This window comes from Peromyscus maniculatus, chromosome 9 (genome assembly GCF_049852395.1).
Source record: "Peromyscus maniculatus bairdii isolate BWxNUB_F1_BW_parent chromosome 9, HU_Pman_BW_mat_3.1, whole genome shotgun sequence".
In the NCBI taxonomy this organism is placed as follows: domain Eukaryota; kingdom Metazoa; phylum Chordata; class Mammalia; order Rodentia; family Cricetidae; genus Peromyscus; species Peromyscus maniculatus.
Window position 1 is genome coordinate 48,202,373 of NC_134860.1, and position 17,482 is coordinate 48,219,854.

The following is a 17,482-nucleotide window of genomic DNA, read 5'->3' on the forward strand; positions in this document are numbered from 1 at the left end:
TGGATAAGAATGATGTAATACAAAATATATTAGAAGTTTAATGCCTATTTTAAATTTACCTTCAAAGGTGATACATTTTGACAACTGAAACATTATCTCAGTCCCTAGTTATGTGTCCTTAAGATCTGAATGGAAAAGACATTTAGCAAATGTAACGTTATAACACAAGGAGCAGAATCTGTTTTCCCCACAACAAAAGCATTAAAATGATTAAAGACATAAATTAGGATAAAAACCAATAAAATATTAAGTAATTTTATTAGCCACAGGAGTCCCACTGTCACTGAAGTCAGATAAAATCTAGAAGTGGATAAAGATCAGAGAAAGAAGCTTTCATGCAAATTTTATAAGTTCCAAAGTATTGATAAGTTTACTAATCCCATTTTCAAAAATTACATTGACTTCCTGATACTCTGCCTTTCATCTGAAAAGCCTTACTGTTTTGAAAATTTCATATAGATTATTGTCAGACTCCTTGTCAACATTATGTCAACATTCAAAGAAAACTTAAGATTGGATGATATTATATGACAAATGATAAAAAAGAAAGAGGTATTTTCATATTCATTATGCATGTTCTATTTACAAAGGATTATAACAACCAAGTTCAGTATCAGTACAGTATTACTAGGCAAAGAGAGTTGAAGTCATTTAATTGATAAAAACATAAAGCCATTTTGTGGAAGTATAACCATCCATAGTCATTCTGCCTTGAGGTACTCCCAAGCACTGATTGGGAGAGAAAGAAGGAAGAGGAAGATGAAAAAGAGAAGAAAGAGGAGGAGGAGAGGAAGAAGAAGGAGAAGAAGAAGGAGGAGGAGAAGGAGAAAAAGAAAAGGAAGAAGATACCTTTTCAAGTTTCCTCCCAAAGTTACTTAATCTAATATTATACCAACAATTAAAGAATCCACTTTTCACATGACTGGATTGGGAGCTAGAACTTTGGTGACTTGTATTCATAACACAGAGTCAAATATCTACTTCAGAAAATATAATTAATGTTGACTCTATACTTCAGTTACATTTACTCTTGATGGTTGGAAGCATGCTTAACAGAAGTAAAATACTGCTATTTTGCACAATTAATATCAATATCTTACCCCCAAAATTGATTGATTGCATTATCATATAGCATGAATCAACATACCAGAAAAAAATATTCCTCAAAAAGTTTCTGTTCCACATCCACACAATGTCAGTCACTGTGAATTGTGTTCTCTCTCTCTCTCTCTCCTCTCTCTCTCTCTCTCTCTCTCTCTCTCTCTCTCTCTCTCTCTCTCTCTCTCTCTCTCTTCTTCTCTCTCTCTCTCTCTCTCTCTCTCTCTCATTGATTCATTTTCTGAGTTCTTGTTGGAGGTTTTTTACAGGCAAAATGTAGATGATTCCCAATGACTTAGAAACAAGTAACTTCTCAAATAAACTGATAAACCCATGACAAAGGAATCTATCGCTTGGATATATGCCCTTAAGTAATCTTCTTTGCAGAGAAGCACATAGGAAAAGCAAGATGTTGAGTTGAGAGGCATCTACTTTAATAAACAGGTGCATATGAGCTCACAGATGATGAAGAAGCAAGCACAGGACCTACATGGGGACCCTCTGTGTATATATTATAGCTATAAGCTTAGTATTATTATGAGACTCCTGAGTTTGAGAATGAGTAGGTCTCTGACTCTTCTGCCTGCTCTTGGGACACTTTTCCTCCAGTTAGGTTGCTGTGTCCTACTTCATGATATATGACAGTTTTTGTTTCATCTTATTACATTTTATTTTGTGCTGTTTGGTTGTTGCCTATTAGAAGCCTGTTCTTTTCTAATGAAAGACTGAAGAGAGAGGGTCTGGAGGGGAGGGAAGGTGGGAGGAATTGGGAGGAAGAGGAAACTATAATCAGGATATATTATATGAGAAAAGAATCTATTTTTCAATAAAAGAAAAACAATTTAAAGAATTTTTTAAAAAAACTAGTTTAAACCATAATACTAGTCACAGGCTGATCTCTGTAGATACTGAACTTCCCTGAGAGGCTGTAAGATTTAATCTGACTAAAGTGGTCCTCTAAAATAGCTTGTGAACAGTTTCCATGATTATTTAGTGAATATTCTCTGTTGAAAGCAGAACATGTTTAATGTGGCCATCTACTCTGAAAAAAAAAATAGTATTGCCAAAAAGAGAGCCACCCAATGTGACAAAGAAAGAAAAAGAAAAAGTGTTAAAATACATCTATCATTGCTCAGGCTTAGGGAAAGCCCTTCACACTAGAGAAGGACATTGACAGAATTCATATATGTCAGTGGGAGTGGTAGAATATCAGTTCAGTGATGAATACTCTATAGATGTATGATAAAAGAGTCATTGGTCCTGGAACTGAACCAATATATTTATCCACAATAGAATGGTGAAAAGTGGTATTTTATTCCCATAAGATATAGATCCATAAAAATATCATAAAGTTACTACTGAACAAAAGATAACATCCAAATGGGCCAACGGGGTGATTTCATTTGTGGGAAGTACAGAAACAGGAAAAACCAAGAACAATTGTTAAGAAGTACATAATGGCTTTTAATTAACATTAAATTACAAGGAAAGAGGAAACAATTGTCATAAATAAAGGTGAGTATGATAGTCTGCATACTTATAGTTGTGTTTTCTTTATGATTTATTAAACAATATACTTACATATTATACTTAATTTCACTCATTACACAAAAAGCAAACTTTTATATCTTTGTATTGATGTTCTCTGACATTGGTATTCTACAGAACAAAACTATACCCACCATGTGGTTTCAAGATTAAACAAAATAGTGATAATTAATATATAAATGTTTACATTCCCCAAAGATCACTTTAAAACCTTTCTTAGTTCTAATTTCTCTTTAAACTGTTATTTGACAGTATCTGGTGCCTTCAACAGCTCACAGACAGATGAAAACCCTCAGCAGACCCAGCAACTCCAGCACCATCACTGGTTTCATACTCCTGGGATTCCCCTGCTCCAAGGAAGGGCAGATCCTCCTCTTTGTGCTCTTCTTCATTGTCTACCTCCTCACTCTCATGGGCAATGCTTCCATCATCTGTGCTGTGTTCTGGGATCAGAAACTGCACACCCCCATGTACCTCCTACTGGCCAACTTCTCCTTCCTGGAGATCTGGTATGTCACCTCCACAGTTCCCAACATGTTGGCCAACTTCCTCTCTGACACCAAGGTCATCTCCTTCTCTGGGTGCTTCCTGCAGTTCTATTTCTTCTTCTCCTTGGGGTCTACAGAATGCTTCTTCCTGGCAGTCATGGCCTTTGACCGCTACCTTGCCATCTGCAGACCTCTACACTATCCTGCTCTTATGACTGGGCGCCTCTGTAACATCCTTGTGATCAGTTGCTGGGTGCTTGGTTTCCTCTGGTTCCCCGTCCCCATCATCATCATCTCCCAGATGTCCTTCTGTGGATCCAGGATTATAGACCATTTCCTATGTGACCCAGGCCCTCTGCTGGCCCTCAGCTGTGTGAGAGATCCTTTAATAGAGTTGACTAGTTCCACCTTAAGTTCTCTACTTTTATTTATTCCATTTTTCTTTATCATGGGGTCTTACGCTCTGGTTATGAGAGCTGTGTTGAAGGTCCCTTCAGCAGCTGGACGAAGAAAGGCCTTCTCCACCTGTGGGTCCCATTTGACTGTGGTTTCTCTTTTCTATGGATCAGTGATGGTCATGTATGTGAGCCCAACCTCTGAGCATACAGCTGGAATGCAGAAGGTTGTGACTCTGTTTTATTCTGTGCTTACTCCACTCATTAATCCTGTAATCTACAGCCTAAGGAACAAAGATATGAAACATGCAATGAAGAAATTACTGAAAATATAAAACTTGCATTCTTGTTTTAAAAGAGAACCTTATCTTGCTTTATTGACTAAAAAGAAAACTTACCAGTCATGGTGGTACAGATTTGTAATTCCAGCACTCCAGAGACTGAGGCATGCAGACTGCCAGTTTGAGGCCAGTCTGAGGTCTGTAATATAAACTTATCTCAAAAACAAAGCAAACAGGATGAAAAGTGAAAAGAAAAGAAACTAACTGATTTCACTTGGGAAATTGTTCTTTTTTTATATTTCCTAGAATATGTAGACTATAAGGGGTCAGTAGGATGTCCTCCATCTCCATGATTATTAATAACAGAACTATCAATTTTTGAAAGCCTAATGATTTGTTGGGAAAATGAATGTATGTACACATCATATGACACAGAAAATCTCTCCACAAAGGCAAAAAGGAAATAAAATAATTTTGTTCCCAAATAAGCATTAAACTATAATATGTATCACAAACAACTCACTAAATGATTATAAACGTAGAAAAAATTCTGTACTTTCAAAAAGCAAGAAGAAATCAATACATTGCATACATATTATCAAGACAAGCAATAATTAGTCCTCTAAGGGATTCTAGAGCACAGTCTGTGAGTAGAGATCAACCTATAGTTAGCTGCAGTTAGGAAGACATCTGTATTTGCTAACTGACTTCATTAGTCAGCTGCAGTTAGGGAGACATCTGTATTTGCTAACTGACTTCATACAAAGGAAACATCAAACCCTCTGTGACAAATTAAGATCCTGCATACACAGAAGGAAGCTGAGGGTGATGGCACTATGTTCATTGATGGCTGTATCTCAAAAACATCTCCCCACAAAAGGGGGATTACAAGTTCTCCAAAGTAAATGTTCTGAGAGAAGAGAGATAAGAAATTCCCCTCCATTTTCAGTAAGGACAGTTTATTACCTTTTCTAGTATTTGCCTTTTCCAGTAACTGTAGAACATAACCTTCAGACAAAACCTCAAGTCTTCCACCACCTTTTCTACAACAGCAATTACCGTTGCACCTTTAGTTAAACTTGTATTTCTGTCCTTAAAAAAACTATCACAATAACATTAAATAATAAACAAAAGATTAATATCTTTGAAATATATAAATGACCAGAACAGTAAGAAAAAAAGGCACTGGTGCAATAGAAAACTGCTCAATGTATTAAATGCAACAGAAAACATTTATATATCTAAAATGATATTCTATTTTAGTTAAAAGAAAAAGTTAAAAATAAAAACAATAAACTTACCACAGAGCCATAGTAACAAGATTAGCATGGTGCTGGTACAGAGATAGGCTTGGAGATGAATGGCACAAAACAGAATCCAGGTTTGACCTTGAGCCTACAGTCACATTTTTTTTTTTCAAATAAGTCAGAAAAGACAGTCTCTTCAACAAATGGTGCTGGGAAAACTGGATTTCCATGTAGGACAATAAAATTGGATTCTATTTTTCACCCTGTATAAAAACCAACTCAAAATCAAAGACCTCAATGTATGTATGACCCAACCCTCTGAAGCAGAGGAAAACATAGGGAAACATTTCACAGTAAAGAAATTGGAAAGGGTTTTCTGGATAAGATTCCAAGAACTCAGGAGAGCTCCCAACCTCCCTATCTAGTGAGTTATCTGACAAAGCAGATATCAAGTTAGCATTAATCAGAAAAGGCAAAATGCTGCTATGTGCAAATAGTAAGGACAATACAATAAAGGTTGGCACACCCAGTATCATAATAGAAATTTTCTAAGCTCATTCTCTGAGGCCTGATAACAAAGCAAGATGGATAAGAGCACACAAAATAAAGAAAATCACAAATGAATTTCCTTACTGATCATAGACACACACACTCCCAAGACTCATAAACCTATACTTCAAAAACTGAAGTTCCACTAGAAAGCTTTTACATGTAAGAAACATTTAAAATACAGTATCAAGATGAAAAAATGAATACACAGAAATTACTATCTTTTCTGCATACCAACAAATTTGATGAGAAAGAAACTAATAATAATAATTAATAATAATAATAATAATAATAATAATTCCATTCACAATATCCTCCCTCAAAAGTACCATGGAATGAATCTAACCAAAGAGGTGAAAGACCTCTCTAATAAAAATTATAAAATAGTGAAGAAAATATTGAAGAGGATATTATATGAAGAAAAATGTTCCATCTATATGGATAGACCAAATTAATATTATTAAAATTGTAGGATAAAAAGTGGTCTACAGGGTCAACACAATCTCCACCAAAATTACAATGACATTTTTCTTTTTTTATTTAACATAATTTTTTGTTGAATCTTTTGGAATTTCACATTGTACCCCCCAATTCTGCCCACATCTCCATCCCTCCAGATCCTCCCCAACCCTGCAGTGCCCTCTCAAAAACAAAATTTTTTAAACAAGTAAACAAAAACAAAACAAAAATGAAAAAACAAAACAATAACAAAAAAAAAATCTTTTCACTCCTCCATCTTTCTCACCTTTCCAACACCTCCTCATTCTTTCTAGTGGTACTGGGAGTCATGGTGGGCCACAGCATACCCTTTTGTCCAGTCAGCTTTACTTGCAAATGTTCATTACGATGAGTCACTGGTCGGGTTCAAGGCCTCTGGTTTCTGGTACACCATCATCACTGGATCCTCACCGAAACTCCTCTTGGGTATCCTGCCACCACCCTGAGTCATGGAGATCCTGCCAGTATCGTTCCACAGGACCAGTCCCTTCACAACCTTCAGCGGGTCCTAGATGGGGTAGATGCTAGGGTGTGCAAACCCAAGGCCCGGCTGTGGGCCTGGGTGGCAGCGAGCTGGTCAGTCCAGGTCACTGGGGCCACCCTCCTCACGTAAGGGGGGATCCAGCTCCCCTATGCCCATGCCCTCAGGGACAGTTCTCCCCTGTCTGTGGTGAGAGGTGGAGCCAGCTCTCCCATGAGGGTTGATTGTTGCAAATATTTGTTTACACTCTAAAGATGTGTCCCTGCCTAAGCTGCCTTCTGATTGGTTTAATAAAGAGCTGAATGGTCAATAACTAGGCAGGAGAGAATAGGCAGGACTTCCAGGGAAAGAGAGGAACTGGGGGGGAAGCAGAATCTAGGCATGCAGGAGATGCCAGGGAGACACTAAAGAGGTCAGATACATGGTACATAGTAGAAATAACTGAGCCATATAGTAGAATGTTGATTAATAAAAGCAGGTTAATTTAAGTTATAAGAGCTGGTGGGACAAGCCTAAGCTATTGGCCAAGCTTTCATAATCAATAAGAAGTCTCCATGTCATTATTTGTGAGCTGGCAGCTGATAAAAAAAAAAAAAAAAAAAAAAGCTTACAACCATTGGGACAGCTCTCTTGCTGCAGTGTCCAGCAAGGGACAGGGCCAGCTATCCCAGGGCCAGTGTAGGGCAGGACCACTCAGCATAGCCCTCTGATTTCATCATGCATGATTCCTATGGGTCCCTGAGGTGACATGGACCACAGGCATTAACACAGACCCCAACCAAGGCAGGACCACAGACCCAGACATGGCCCTTAGCAGCAGCTTGGACCCAGATGACATGCTGGCTCCAGGTGGAACAACAGGCCATTCAGATTAGGATTACTTTAGTGGCAGCATGGCCCCCAGACACCAGCAAGGCCACAAGTTGCAGCTCAGACCCTGGGCTTCCACATGGCCCCCCAGTGGCAACACCTGCCTTGGACTTCACCTCCCGCTTTGGTAGGACCACAGACCCAAACCTGGTCCTCAGCAGCAGCCCGGTTCTGGATGTTACCATGGCCCCAGGTGGTGGCACAGGCCATCTAGATTAGCATGGCCCCAGCAGCAGCACAGCCTTCAGACAACAACACAGCCCAGGTAACAGGCCCAGACCCTGGGAATCTGCATGGCCCTCATGGCAACAGGAACCACAGACATCAGCACAGACCCTAGCTGCAGTATGGCCATGGAAACATTTTCAAACTAATAGCAAAACTAATTCCAAAACTCACATGGAAATAACAAATAACAAAATAACAAAAACATGAATAACCTAAGCAAGTATAAATAGAAGAGCAATACTGGAGATACCACATTACCTGACTTAAAATTATACTGCAAAGCCACAATAACAAAAACTGTATGGAACGTTCAAAAACTAAAGGGACCACTGGAATAGACTAGAAGACACAACAGTAAATCTTACCAGCTCTGGTGATCTGATTCTCAACAAGAGAGCCCAAAAATTATGCTTCAAAAAGACAAATGATGCTGGGTGAGTTGTTCATGTACACATAGAAGAATGGAGCTATATTCCCATCTCTAGTGGTCTGCTAAAAACTCAAGGTGGATTGGAGATCTGAAGTTTTGAGACCACTAGAGGAGAAAATATGGAAAATATGCCAATGTGTAGTTATGAGCAATGGCTTTCTAACCAGAACTCTGATAGTTCAAGAGAAATATCAAGAATTGACAAGTTGGATAACATTGAATTTTAAAAGGTTTGCACAGGAACAAAAGCAGTCAGTAGAATGAAAAAGGCATTCTAGAGAACTGGAAAAAAATCCTGTATAGACATTCATCTAACAAAAGCTTCTTAATCAGAATATATACAAAGCTCAAAACAAATTAAACAGATATTAAATATAAATTCAACCAACATCTTTCTGTATCTTGTTTTGTCTTGTTTGACTGTCATCTCTAGGAGACCTTTTCTGAAGAGGAAAGAGGTGAAATGGATCTGGGGGAAAGGGGAGGTAGGGGGATACTTGGGAAGGGTGGAGGGAGGGGAAGCTGTGGTCAGGATGTATTGTATGAGCGAAGAATCTCTTTTCAATAATAAATAAATAATAGGCATTTTTCAAAATAAGAATACAAACATCCCATAAATACATGAAAAAATGTTCAATTCCTTTAGCCCTTGGGAAATGCAAATCAAACTGCATTGAAATTTCATCTTACCCCAATTCAGAATGACTATCATCAAGAAAACAAAAAGTCAAATATGTGAGTGCAGGCATTTATGTCATATTATCATCTGGGAGTCAGAGACAACTTATGGGAGCTGACTCTGTTCTTCCACTGTGGGTTCCAGGGATGGGACCCAGGTCATCAGGTTTGCATGCTAATTACTTTTATCTACTGGGCAATCTTCTTGACACAACCTTGATTTTTTTTAAGTCAATGTCTTCTCTATAGCTTAGGAACTGTTGATTAGGTTTACTGGCCAGTGAGGTCCCCAAGATCCACTTGCCTTCACCCCTTCAGCACTGGGATTATAGGCATGCTACACCATGCTCACCAGACTGAACTCAGGTTCTCACGCCGGCATTTTTTCAGCATCCTATTAAAAAAAACTAGTATATATCATTGATAATAATTATATGCTTATTATGACATTTGATATATGTACAGCATTTACTTTGTGTATATGCAAACCATATCCCCTCTTCTTGTTTCCCTTCATTCTCCTGCTGGCCCCTTTAGTCCCCTGAAACAGTTCCACTTCCACCTCCATGACATATACCTATATATGTGTGTGTGTGCGCGTGCGTGCGTGCGTGCGTGCGTGCGTGCATGTGTGTGTCCTTCCCTACACATGATGGGATGTCAATGGTCCCAGTCCTAGTCAGGTTTTGTGTAGGTAGCTACTGCTGCTGGGAATTCACAGATACAAAATCCATATGTCTGAAGAATTGCATTCCCATTCTCCAGTTCTCTGCCTAGTGTTCCCTGAGCCTTGGAAGGGGGGATATAAATGTCCCACTATTGTAGTTTGACTGATATTGGCTTCAATAGACTCATATGTCATAATACTTGGTCCCAAGTTGATGGAACTGTTTGAGTATGGTTAGGAGGGATGGCCTTGTCTAAGGAGCTATTTTACAAGGGCCAGATTAGAGGTTTCAAAAGCCTATGCTATTCCCAATTAGCTCTCTCTACCTCAGGACTATGTCACAAAATGTGAGCTCTCAGTTACTTCTCCAGCACTCTGCCTGCCTGCCTGCCTGTCTGTCTGCCTGCCTGCCTGCCTGCCTGCCTGCTACCATGCTCCCTACCATGATTGTTATGGATTCTAACCCTCTGAAACTGTAAGCCCCAAATAAACTTTTACTTATGTCAGTTTTCTTGATCATGGTGTCATATCATAGCAATAGAAAAGTAACTAAGATAGAAATTGGTGCCAGGGCATGGGCTACTGCTGTGGCAGGATTGGCCGTGCTGTTTTTTTGATGAATGTGGAAGACTTTCCTACTTTGGACTAGAAAACTGATTAAATGAAGCAAGCGTGACTTTATGATCCAACCTAGTAGAAGTTTGGAAGACAGTAGTGTTGATAGCCATATGGACTACGGAGCCCTGGCTAAAGAGGTTCCGAAGGAGAACAATATCAGAAACAGGGCTAGAGACCATTCTTAGGACATATTGGCAAAGAACAGCAAAAATAGAGGCCACAAATTTGGGGAAAAAAAGTATATCAAGAAAGGGTGTATGGGAGGGTTTGGAGGAAGGAAAGGAATAGAGAGATTATGTGATTGTAGTCACAAATAAAAAAGAAATAATTTTTTCTTGTTTGTTTTTTATTTCTAAAAAGTTTTTTTCATTCTACATACCAATCTGGTGAACTTAACAATTGCCTCTCAAAAGACCTCTAAGAAATTAAGACTCAGCAAAATGAATGACTTCCTCTACTCCTGGGAGAAAATAAGAATCAGAAATTAAGACACAATGCCCTGAAGACAGAGTGAGCAAGGGAATAAGTACTAGAGAGCTGTGTCCTGACACTGTTCTCTAGAAGAAAAGAATCTTCAAAGAACAAAGAACATGCCCTGCTTCAAATCCCACGATCCCACAGAAAACACTCCACTGATCTTCATGAAAACATATTTTTGCACTTTCTCTTCAAGTTGGCTGTTACAAAGTCAGCTACCTCTGCCCTCAGAAAATCCTGGAAGGAGCTGTTTAGGATGCTTCTCTTGATAGTCACTCTTCTGATTCAAGAAAAAAGGTAACATGGTGGTTAGTTAAGGAAAACGGTAAAATAGAGTTGATGAATCTATGCCCCTGAAAAAAGTTCACTCTTCACTTTATCAGAGTGTCTATGATGTGTCAGATACAGGCACAGTGCCTCCACCTTGTCGATTCACGTTCTCTCTCAGCACACTTCATAATAACCCTCTCTGGAAGGCATTATTATGTCCACTTGATATTAGAAGAAATTAAGAGAAGTAAACGTGCTTGGTAGAATTTTCCCAAATTGTGCTACTTAAGTGTCATAATCCACTCTGGCTTCTCATCTTCCAAAATATCACAGCTTTTAGAGTACACAGATGAACACTCCTGGGAGTTTAACCTCATGTAAGTATAATAGAGAGTACTAACTTATCAGGCACTTGACGTATAGTATTTACCTACATGGGCAGGACTGTCACTCTCCATCTTCCTGAAGGGGAAACCAGTGTATATAACTTGTCTAGCACATACAGCACAGAGGCTGGCCTCAAACTCAAATGGTCTAGCTTTGGAAGTTGTGCCTTTTCACACATCCTTCTCAGGCCAGTAGGACCATGGAATATGCTGACATATTTTACTGCCTGGACTGGCTGGGAAGTTAACTAGTGAAAATGCAAAACTTGATGTTCAACTTTATTTCTGTGACTTAGCTTTAAGGTGAAAGAAAGTAACCATGAAAAACACTGAGGATTTTAAATTATCATCCAGAAGTCCACACAGCCCTAAAATCCTACTTTCGTGTCCTGTTCCCTAGGTCATAACACAAAGTGGCCAAGACCAGATGGCACTGGTCAGTTTACAACAATATGTTAGCAGAGGAGATACTTTCTATATTTAAACACTAACAAAAATTAAGTAACAACAGTCTAATGAAAACATTCTTTCCTCAACTCACATCTAATTTTATTAACATTAAAAGCTTTCACAAATTTTCTATTTCCCAGGACAATTTCTTAAGGTTTTTCCATGGGAAATTACCCTGAGAGGAATCTGCTCATACTGCATATTGTCAACATAAACACATGGCTCCCACCTCAATGAAGATAAGCAATAGTCTACTCTACATGGACACCCATAGCCTACAAACACAAATGCAAGTTTCCCAAAATGACATGTTACAATATGAAAACACTTACATGATGTTTTATTGATTGTATCATAAAGAAAGTTATAAATTAAATCATTTACAAAACACATTTTATCAGATGCTATGTGCATGTAAAAGCGAATATTTTTTGTCCCATAGCATTAGGAAATCTCAATCCTAGTGTCTGGTAAAAACGAGGCTGAGAAGACAGAAAAACAGTCTTTAGGAAAGAAAAATAAATCCCTAAGGAATTAGTCCTTCAATTATATCAAATTCACCAGTCTTTTCCATCTGGTTGTGACTTCTCTTTTATTCCACACTGTGAACTTGACATAGCATTTACCTGTGACATAATGGGACTATTATATCTAAAGTTAGAATAGTCAAAACATAGTATGGCCTGAAGAAGTAAAGATAGCAGCAGGGGGGAAACAGACATTTTGGCTGACCAATCAGATTCTTTGCTTAGATTGTATATTTCTCCCCTTGTCTACAGTTACCTGCACTATGTGAAATACTTGGATGTTTAGAGTTTGAAATAATTTGTTATCCTCTAGTTCTAGTTTGCCTTCTGAAAAATTTAATCCCATATTTATAAACTCATGAAGAGTAGCCAGTTCTAAGGGATATTTACAATAATATCTAAGTTATTACAATTCTTATTTGCTATTGATAATTTTAAGTATCCTATTATGTTGGTATTGTATGAGGTATTAGGGGATATTTCAAAAAAATTCAGATAATAATACAGTACAACTTTAAAATACTTGTTAACAAAATTGTCTTAACCCATGAAACAAGGAATGAAACAAAAACAGACATATAAACCATGAATCCATAGGCTTTTGTAACATACTTAAATCTTACTATTTCCTAACTGGAAAGGGAAATTGGACTATAATAGGAGTCATTTTGTATTATTGCTCATTTGCCCATACTAGCAAATATTATTATTAAAGTTTTTAATAACAAAAGTATTAAATATTTGCTTAATCAAGAAATATGGGCTCCTGAGTTATGAACACTGTCAATGAAGACTGCTTTGTACAATTTGTATAGAAAAGAGTCAAGCAAACCTTTGAGTATTTCTAAGAGTCAAAGTTCCTCTGAGATGGCGGAAGTCTGAGTGTGTCATAGGGTTTCTCGGAGCCTTGACTGCTGCGTTTTTTACTGCATCTGCTGCATGTATCTCAGACAATTTTAATTCATCTTTGTTGTTTTTAATTATGTGCATGTTGGGAGATGTGCATAGGAGTGCAGGTATCTACAAAGGCTGGAAGTGCTGGCTCTTCCTGAAGCTAGAGGTGATGCTGAGCCATCTCTCCTACCCCACAAACTAACATTTATGACAGTAATCTCATTGATTGGGCTCAGTTAATATTCTTCCTTCTTTCTTAATAGGAAGTTTATTTGGTTTTATATCTAAGAATTTTGATATAAGAAAGAGGTACCCCCAAATGGATTCCTTTTTGGAAGATTTTAAAGTCTTTGTCAATTTTTGCTTGTTGGTTTGTTTGTTTTCCGAGACAAGGTTTCTCTGTGTAGTTTTGGTGCCTGTCCTGGATCTCGATCTGTAGACCAGGCTGGCCTCAAACTCATAGAGATCCACCTGGCTCTGCCTCCCGAGTGCTGGAATTAAAGGCATGCGCCACCGCTGCCTGGCTAAGTCTTTGTCAATTTATTTTTTTTTTTTTAAAGATTTATTTATTTATTATGTATACAGTGTTTGTCTGCATGTATGCCTGCAGGCCAGAAGAGGGCGCCAGATGTCATTACAGATGGTTGTGAGCCACCATGTGGTTGCTGGGAATTGAACTCAGGACCTCTGGAAGAACAAGCAGTGCTCTTAACCTCTGAGCCATCTCTCCAGCCCCGTCTTTGTCAATTTAAAACTAGACTTTTATTCAAGTTATTTTGATTAATAAGAGTAGGTAGTAAAAAAAACTTGAACCTTTTAAAATATTGAAATGGGTTAGGTAGGAGAAAACACATAATTATGACAAAATATGATTTGTGAAAGAACATTAAATCCTCATTTGTAGATTTATTAAATATAAGGTTATATAGGGCTGGCAAGATGGTTCCATGGGTAAAGGTGCTTGCTGCCAAGCCTGGTGACCTGAGTCTAATCCCTGCTGACCTAAATGGTGAAAGGAGAGAGCCAACTCGTGTAAGTTGTCCTTTGATCTCCACATGTGCACTGTGGCACGTATGTACTCACACATGAACACATGCATGCACATATGTGTACACACTCATTAAGTAAAAACATAAATGTAAATTTGAAAACAAAATTAGCATCATTTTTAATATTTAGAAGCATGTCAAAGAAAATTCAAAATATTTTAGACAATTTTTGAAAATATAAATATAAGAGTATTTAAGAAATGAGAGTCAGTAGAAATGTTGCAAGAGGGGTTTTGACTTTAGCTCCTTGGGGTATTGAACTGTTGATGTAATTGATGAATATCACCCAGCTTTTCAGAAGTTTATGTGTCTATGACATGAAGACATTGACACAAGTTTAAGGTAAGAAATACAAATATAAGAGTTTTTCTCCTGAAATTTTGTAGCATAAGAAACAGTTAGATGAACTATATGGGATTGCTTTCCTGTATATTGAAGGAAGCCTTTGGTGTGGGGTTTTTTTTCTAATCAATGAAATCAACTTGTGTTAATTCTTGTTCGTTTAGTTCTTTGTCTCCCAAAAGCTCACTGTGGAAATTCTGTAACCAATTCTAAACTTTTCAATATGTCTTAAGGCCTCTTATAATAGTACATGTCTCCCTGCAATAGCAATGATAGGTCCTCTAAATCCTGTATTTTATTTTTATGAAACACCAAGTAATTATTTTATGAGGAAATATCCAGTGTTTTACAAAAGGAACAGATCTTGGATTCAGTCTAATTATGGGGCTGATTTTGGCTAAAGAAGTCAAAAACTTCAGTCAGTTCTGAAAAGTATCATCATTTATTTATTGAACCATAAATCTGGAAGTCTGAAGATCAGAGACACACTGAAATTTTGTATAATATGCAATGTTTTAAAAATATGTTTAGGGGCTGGAGAGATGGCTCAGAGGTTAAGAGCACTGGCTGCTCTTCCAGAGGTCCTGAGTTCAATTCCCAGCAACCACATGGTGGCTCACATCCAACTGTAATGAGATCTGGTGCCCTCTTCTGGCCTGCAAGGACACATGCAGACAGAACATTGTATACATAATAAATAAATAAATCTTTAAAAAAGTAAATAAATAAAAATATGTTTAAATATTTAACGTATCTATTAGTTTATTATTTGGGAATTCCAAACATGTATATAATGCGTTCTGTTCACACTCAATGCCCCATCTATTTTATTCCCCTTTCTTTTCAACAACCTCCTTCTTATCAACAAGTCCTCCTGCCACTATATCTTTTTGATGTGTGGTCCACTGGGTTTAACCAGAGCTACCAGTATGGGGATGAGTGTAGAGCTATTGACTGGAACATGAACTCCATCACTGAAGACAATGACTTCCCCTCCTTGATACTGAGTTGATGATGAGCAAATTAATCAGTTTCCTATTTGGGCAAAACTTAAAACTCCCCCAGCTATTTCTAGGATATTCAACAATTTCTGGTGCCTTCAACAGCTCACAGGCAGATGAAAACCCTCAGCAGACCCAGCAACTCCAGCACCATCACTGGCTTCATACTCCTGGGATTCCCCTGCTCCAAGGAAGGGCAGATCCTCCTCTTTGTGCTCTTCTTCATTGTCTACCTCCTCACACTCATGGGCAATGCTTCCATCATCTGTGCTGTGCGCTGGGATCAGAAACTGCACACCCCCATGTACCTCCTACTAGCCAACTTCTCCTTCCTGGAGATCTGGTATGTCACCTCCACAGTTCCCAACATGTTGGCCAACTTCCTCTCTGACACCAAGGTCATCTCCTTCTCTGGGTGCTTCCTGCAGTTCTATTTCTTCTTCTCCTTGGGGTCTACAGAATGCTTTTTCCTGGCAGTCATGGCCTTTGACCGCTACCTTGCCATCTGCAGACCTCTACATTATCCTGCTCTTATGACTGGGCGCCTCTGTAACATCCTTGTGATCAGTTGCTGGGTGCTTGGTTTCCTCTGGTTCCCCATTCCCATCACCATCATCTCCCAGATGTCCTTCTGTGGATCCAGGATTATAGACCATTTCCTATGTGACCCAGGCCCTTTGTTGGCCCTCACCTGTTCCAGAGCCCCACTGATGGAATTTTTCTGGACCATAATAAGTTCCCTGCTCCTCTTTATTCCTTTTCTCTGCATCATGGGATCTTATATATTGGTCCTGCGAGCAGTGTTTAAAGTTCCTTCAAGAGATGGACAAAAGAAGGCTTTCTCCACTTGTGGGTCTCATCTGACCGTAGTTTCACTCTTCTATGGCTCAGTGATGATCATGTATCTGAGCCCAACATCTGAGCATGAAGCCGGAATGCAGAAGCTTGTGACTCTGTTTTATTCTGTAGTTACTCCACTGGTTAATCCTGTAATCTACAGTCTGAGAAACAAAGATATGAAACATTCTTTGCAGAAGTTTTTGAAAACATAAAAATTATAACTTTAATCAAACAAAACACTTACATTCAAGTGTGTGTGTATATGCTGTAGAATATTATTCAACCACAAGAATGATTAAATTGTGTAATTTATAGCAATGTGGATAAAATGGAAGAACATTGTATTAAGTAAAATAAGTCTAGGACTGCATGTTCTCATTTATGTCTAGAAAGTCAAATAATGAATAGGATAATGATTATCAGAGACTAAGAAGTGTGAGGAGAAAGATTATGATTAATGTTTACAGGGGTTGCAGTTGGATAGTTACTCAACATCTGTGTTTAATAGTGGCATAAGATACATTTGTCTGACGTGTTAATTCTGTTTCATACAAGATGGCAAAAATTTTGAATGTTCTCAATATAAAAATTATTATAAACATTTTAAATGTTACTGATGGCAATTACCTTGAGATAATAGGCATTGTATTCATATACTGAATGTTACTCTCATAAATATGTACAATTATTGCATCAATTAAAATAAAAATATAGATCCAAGCATATTGGAACATGCTTATAATCCCAGAACTTGGGGAGTTGGGACAAGAGGATCAGAATTTTAAGGGATCTTGGCTACAGAGCAAGATCACATTTCATAAAACAAAATATAAGAACATGGTAGTTGATGCCTGATCATGTAAGTATCAGGAAATAATACTTATATTTCCTGTTGCTATAGTAAACACAATGACTAAAAGCAATTTAGGAAGGAAAGAGATTACTTGGTGTACAGATTATAATCCATCATTCAGGAGAGCCAAGACAAGATCTTAAGGGAGGAAACTGGAGGCAGGAACTGAATCAGAGAACAGGAAGAAGTATACTTACTGGCTTGCTTTCCATAATGTGCTCAGCTCACCTTCTTCTGAAACCCAGGACCACCTCCCCAGGGGAAGCATCACCCACAATGGGATTAGCCCTCCCATATCAATCATTAACCAAGAAAAT

General features: G+C 38.1%; 2 protein-coding genes across 2 annotated transcripts; both read left to right on the forward strand.

The window, feature by feature from the left end:
* Nucleotides 1–2,925: 2,925 nt before the first annotated feature.
* LOC102911219 (olfactory receptor 11G2-like) lies at nucleotides 2,926–3,864 on the forward strand. Its single transcript, XM_006990978.4, has one exon. The coding sequence runs from the start codon at nucleotides 2,929–2,931 to the stop codon at nucleotides 3,862–3,864; it is 936 nt and encodes a 311-aa protein (XP_006991040.1). The 5' UTR covers nucleotides 2,926–2,928.
* An 11,721-nt stretch (nucleotides 3,865–15,585) lies between these two features.
* Nucleotides 15,586–16,524, forward strand: LOC102916722 (olfactory receptor 11G2-like). Its single transcript, XM_042284239.2, has one exon. It carries the CDS (start codon nucleotides 15,589–15,591, stop codon nucleotides 16,522–16,524), a length of 936 nt encoding a protein of 311 aa, XP_042140173.2. The 5' UTR covers nucleotides 15,586–15,588.
* The last annotated feature ends 958 nt before the right edge of the window (nucleotides 16,525–17,482 follow it).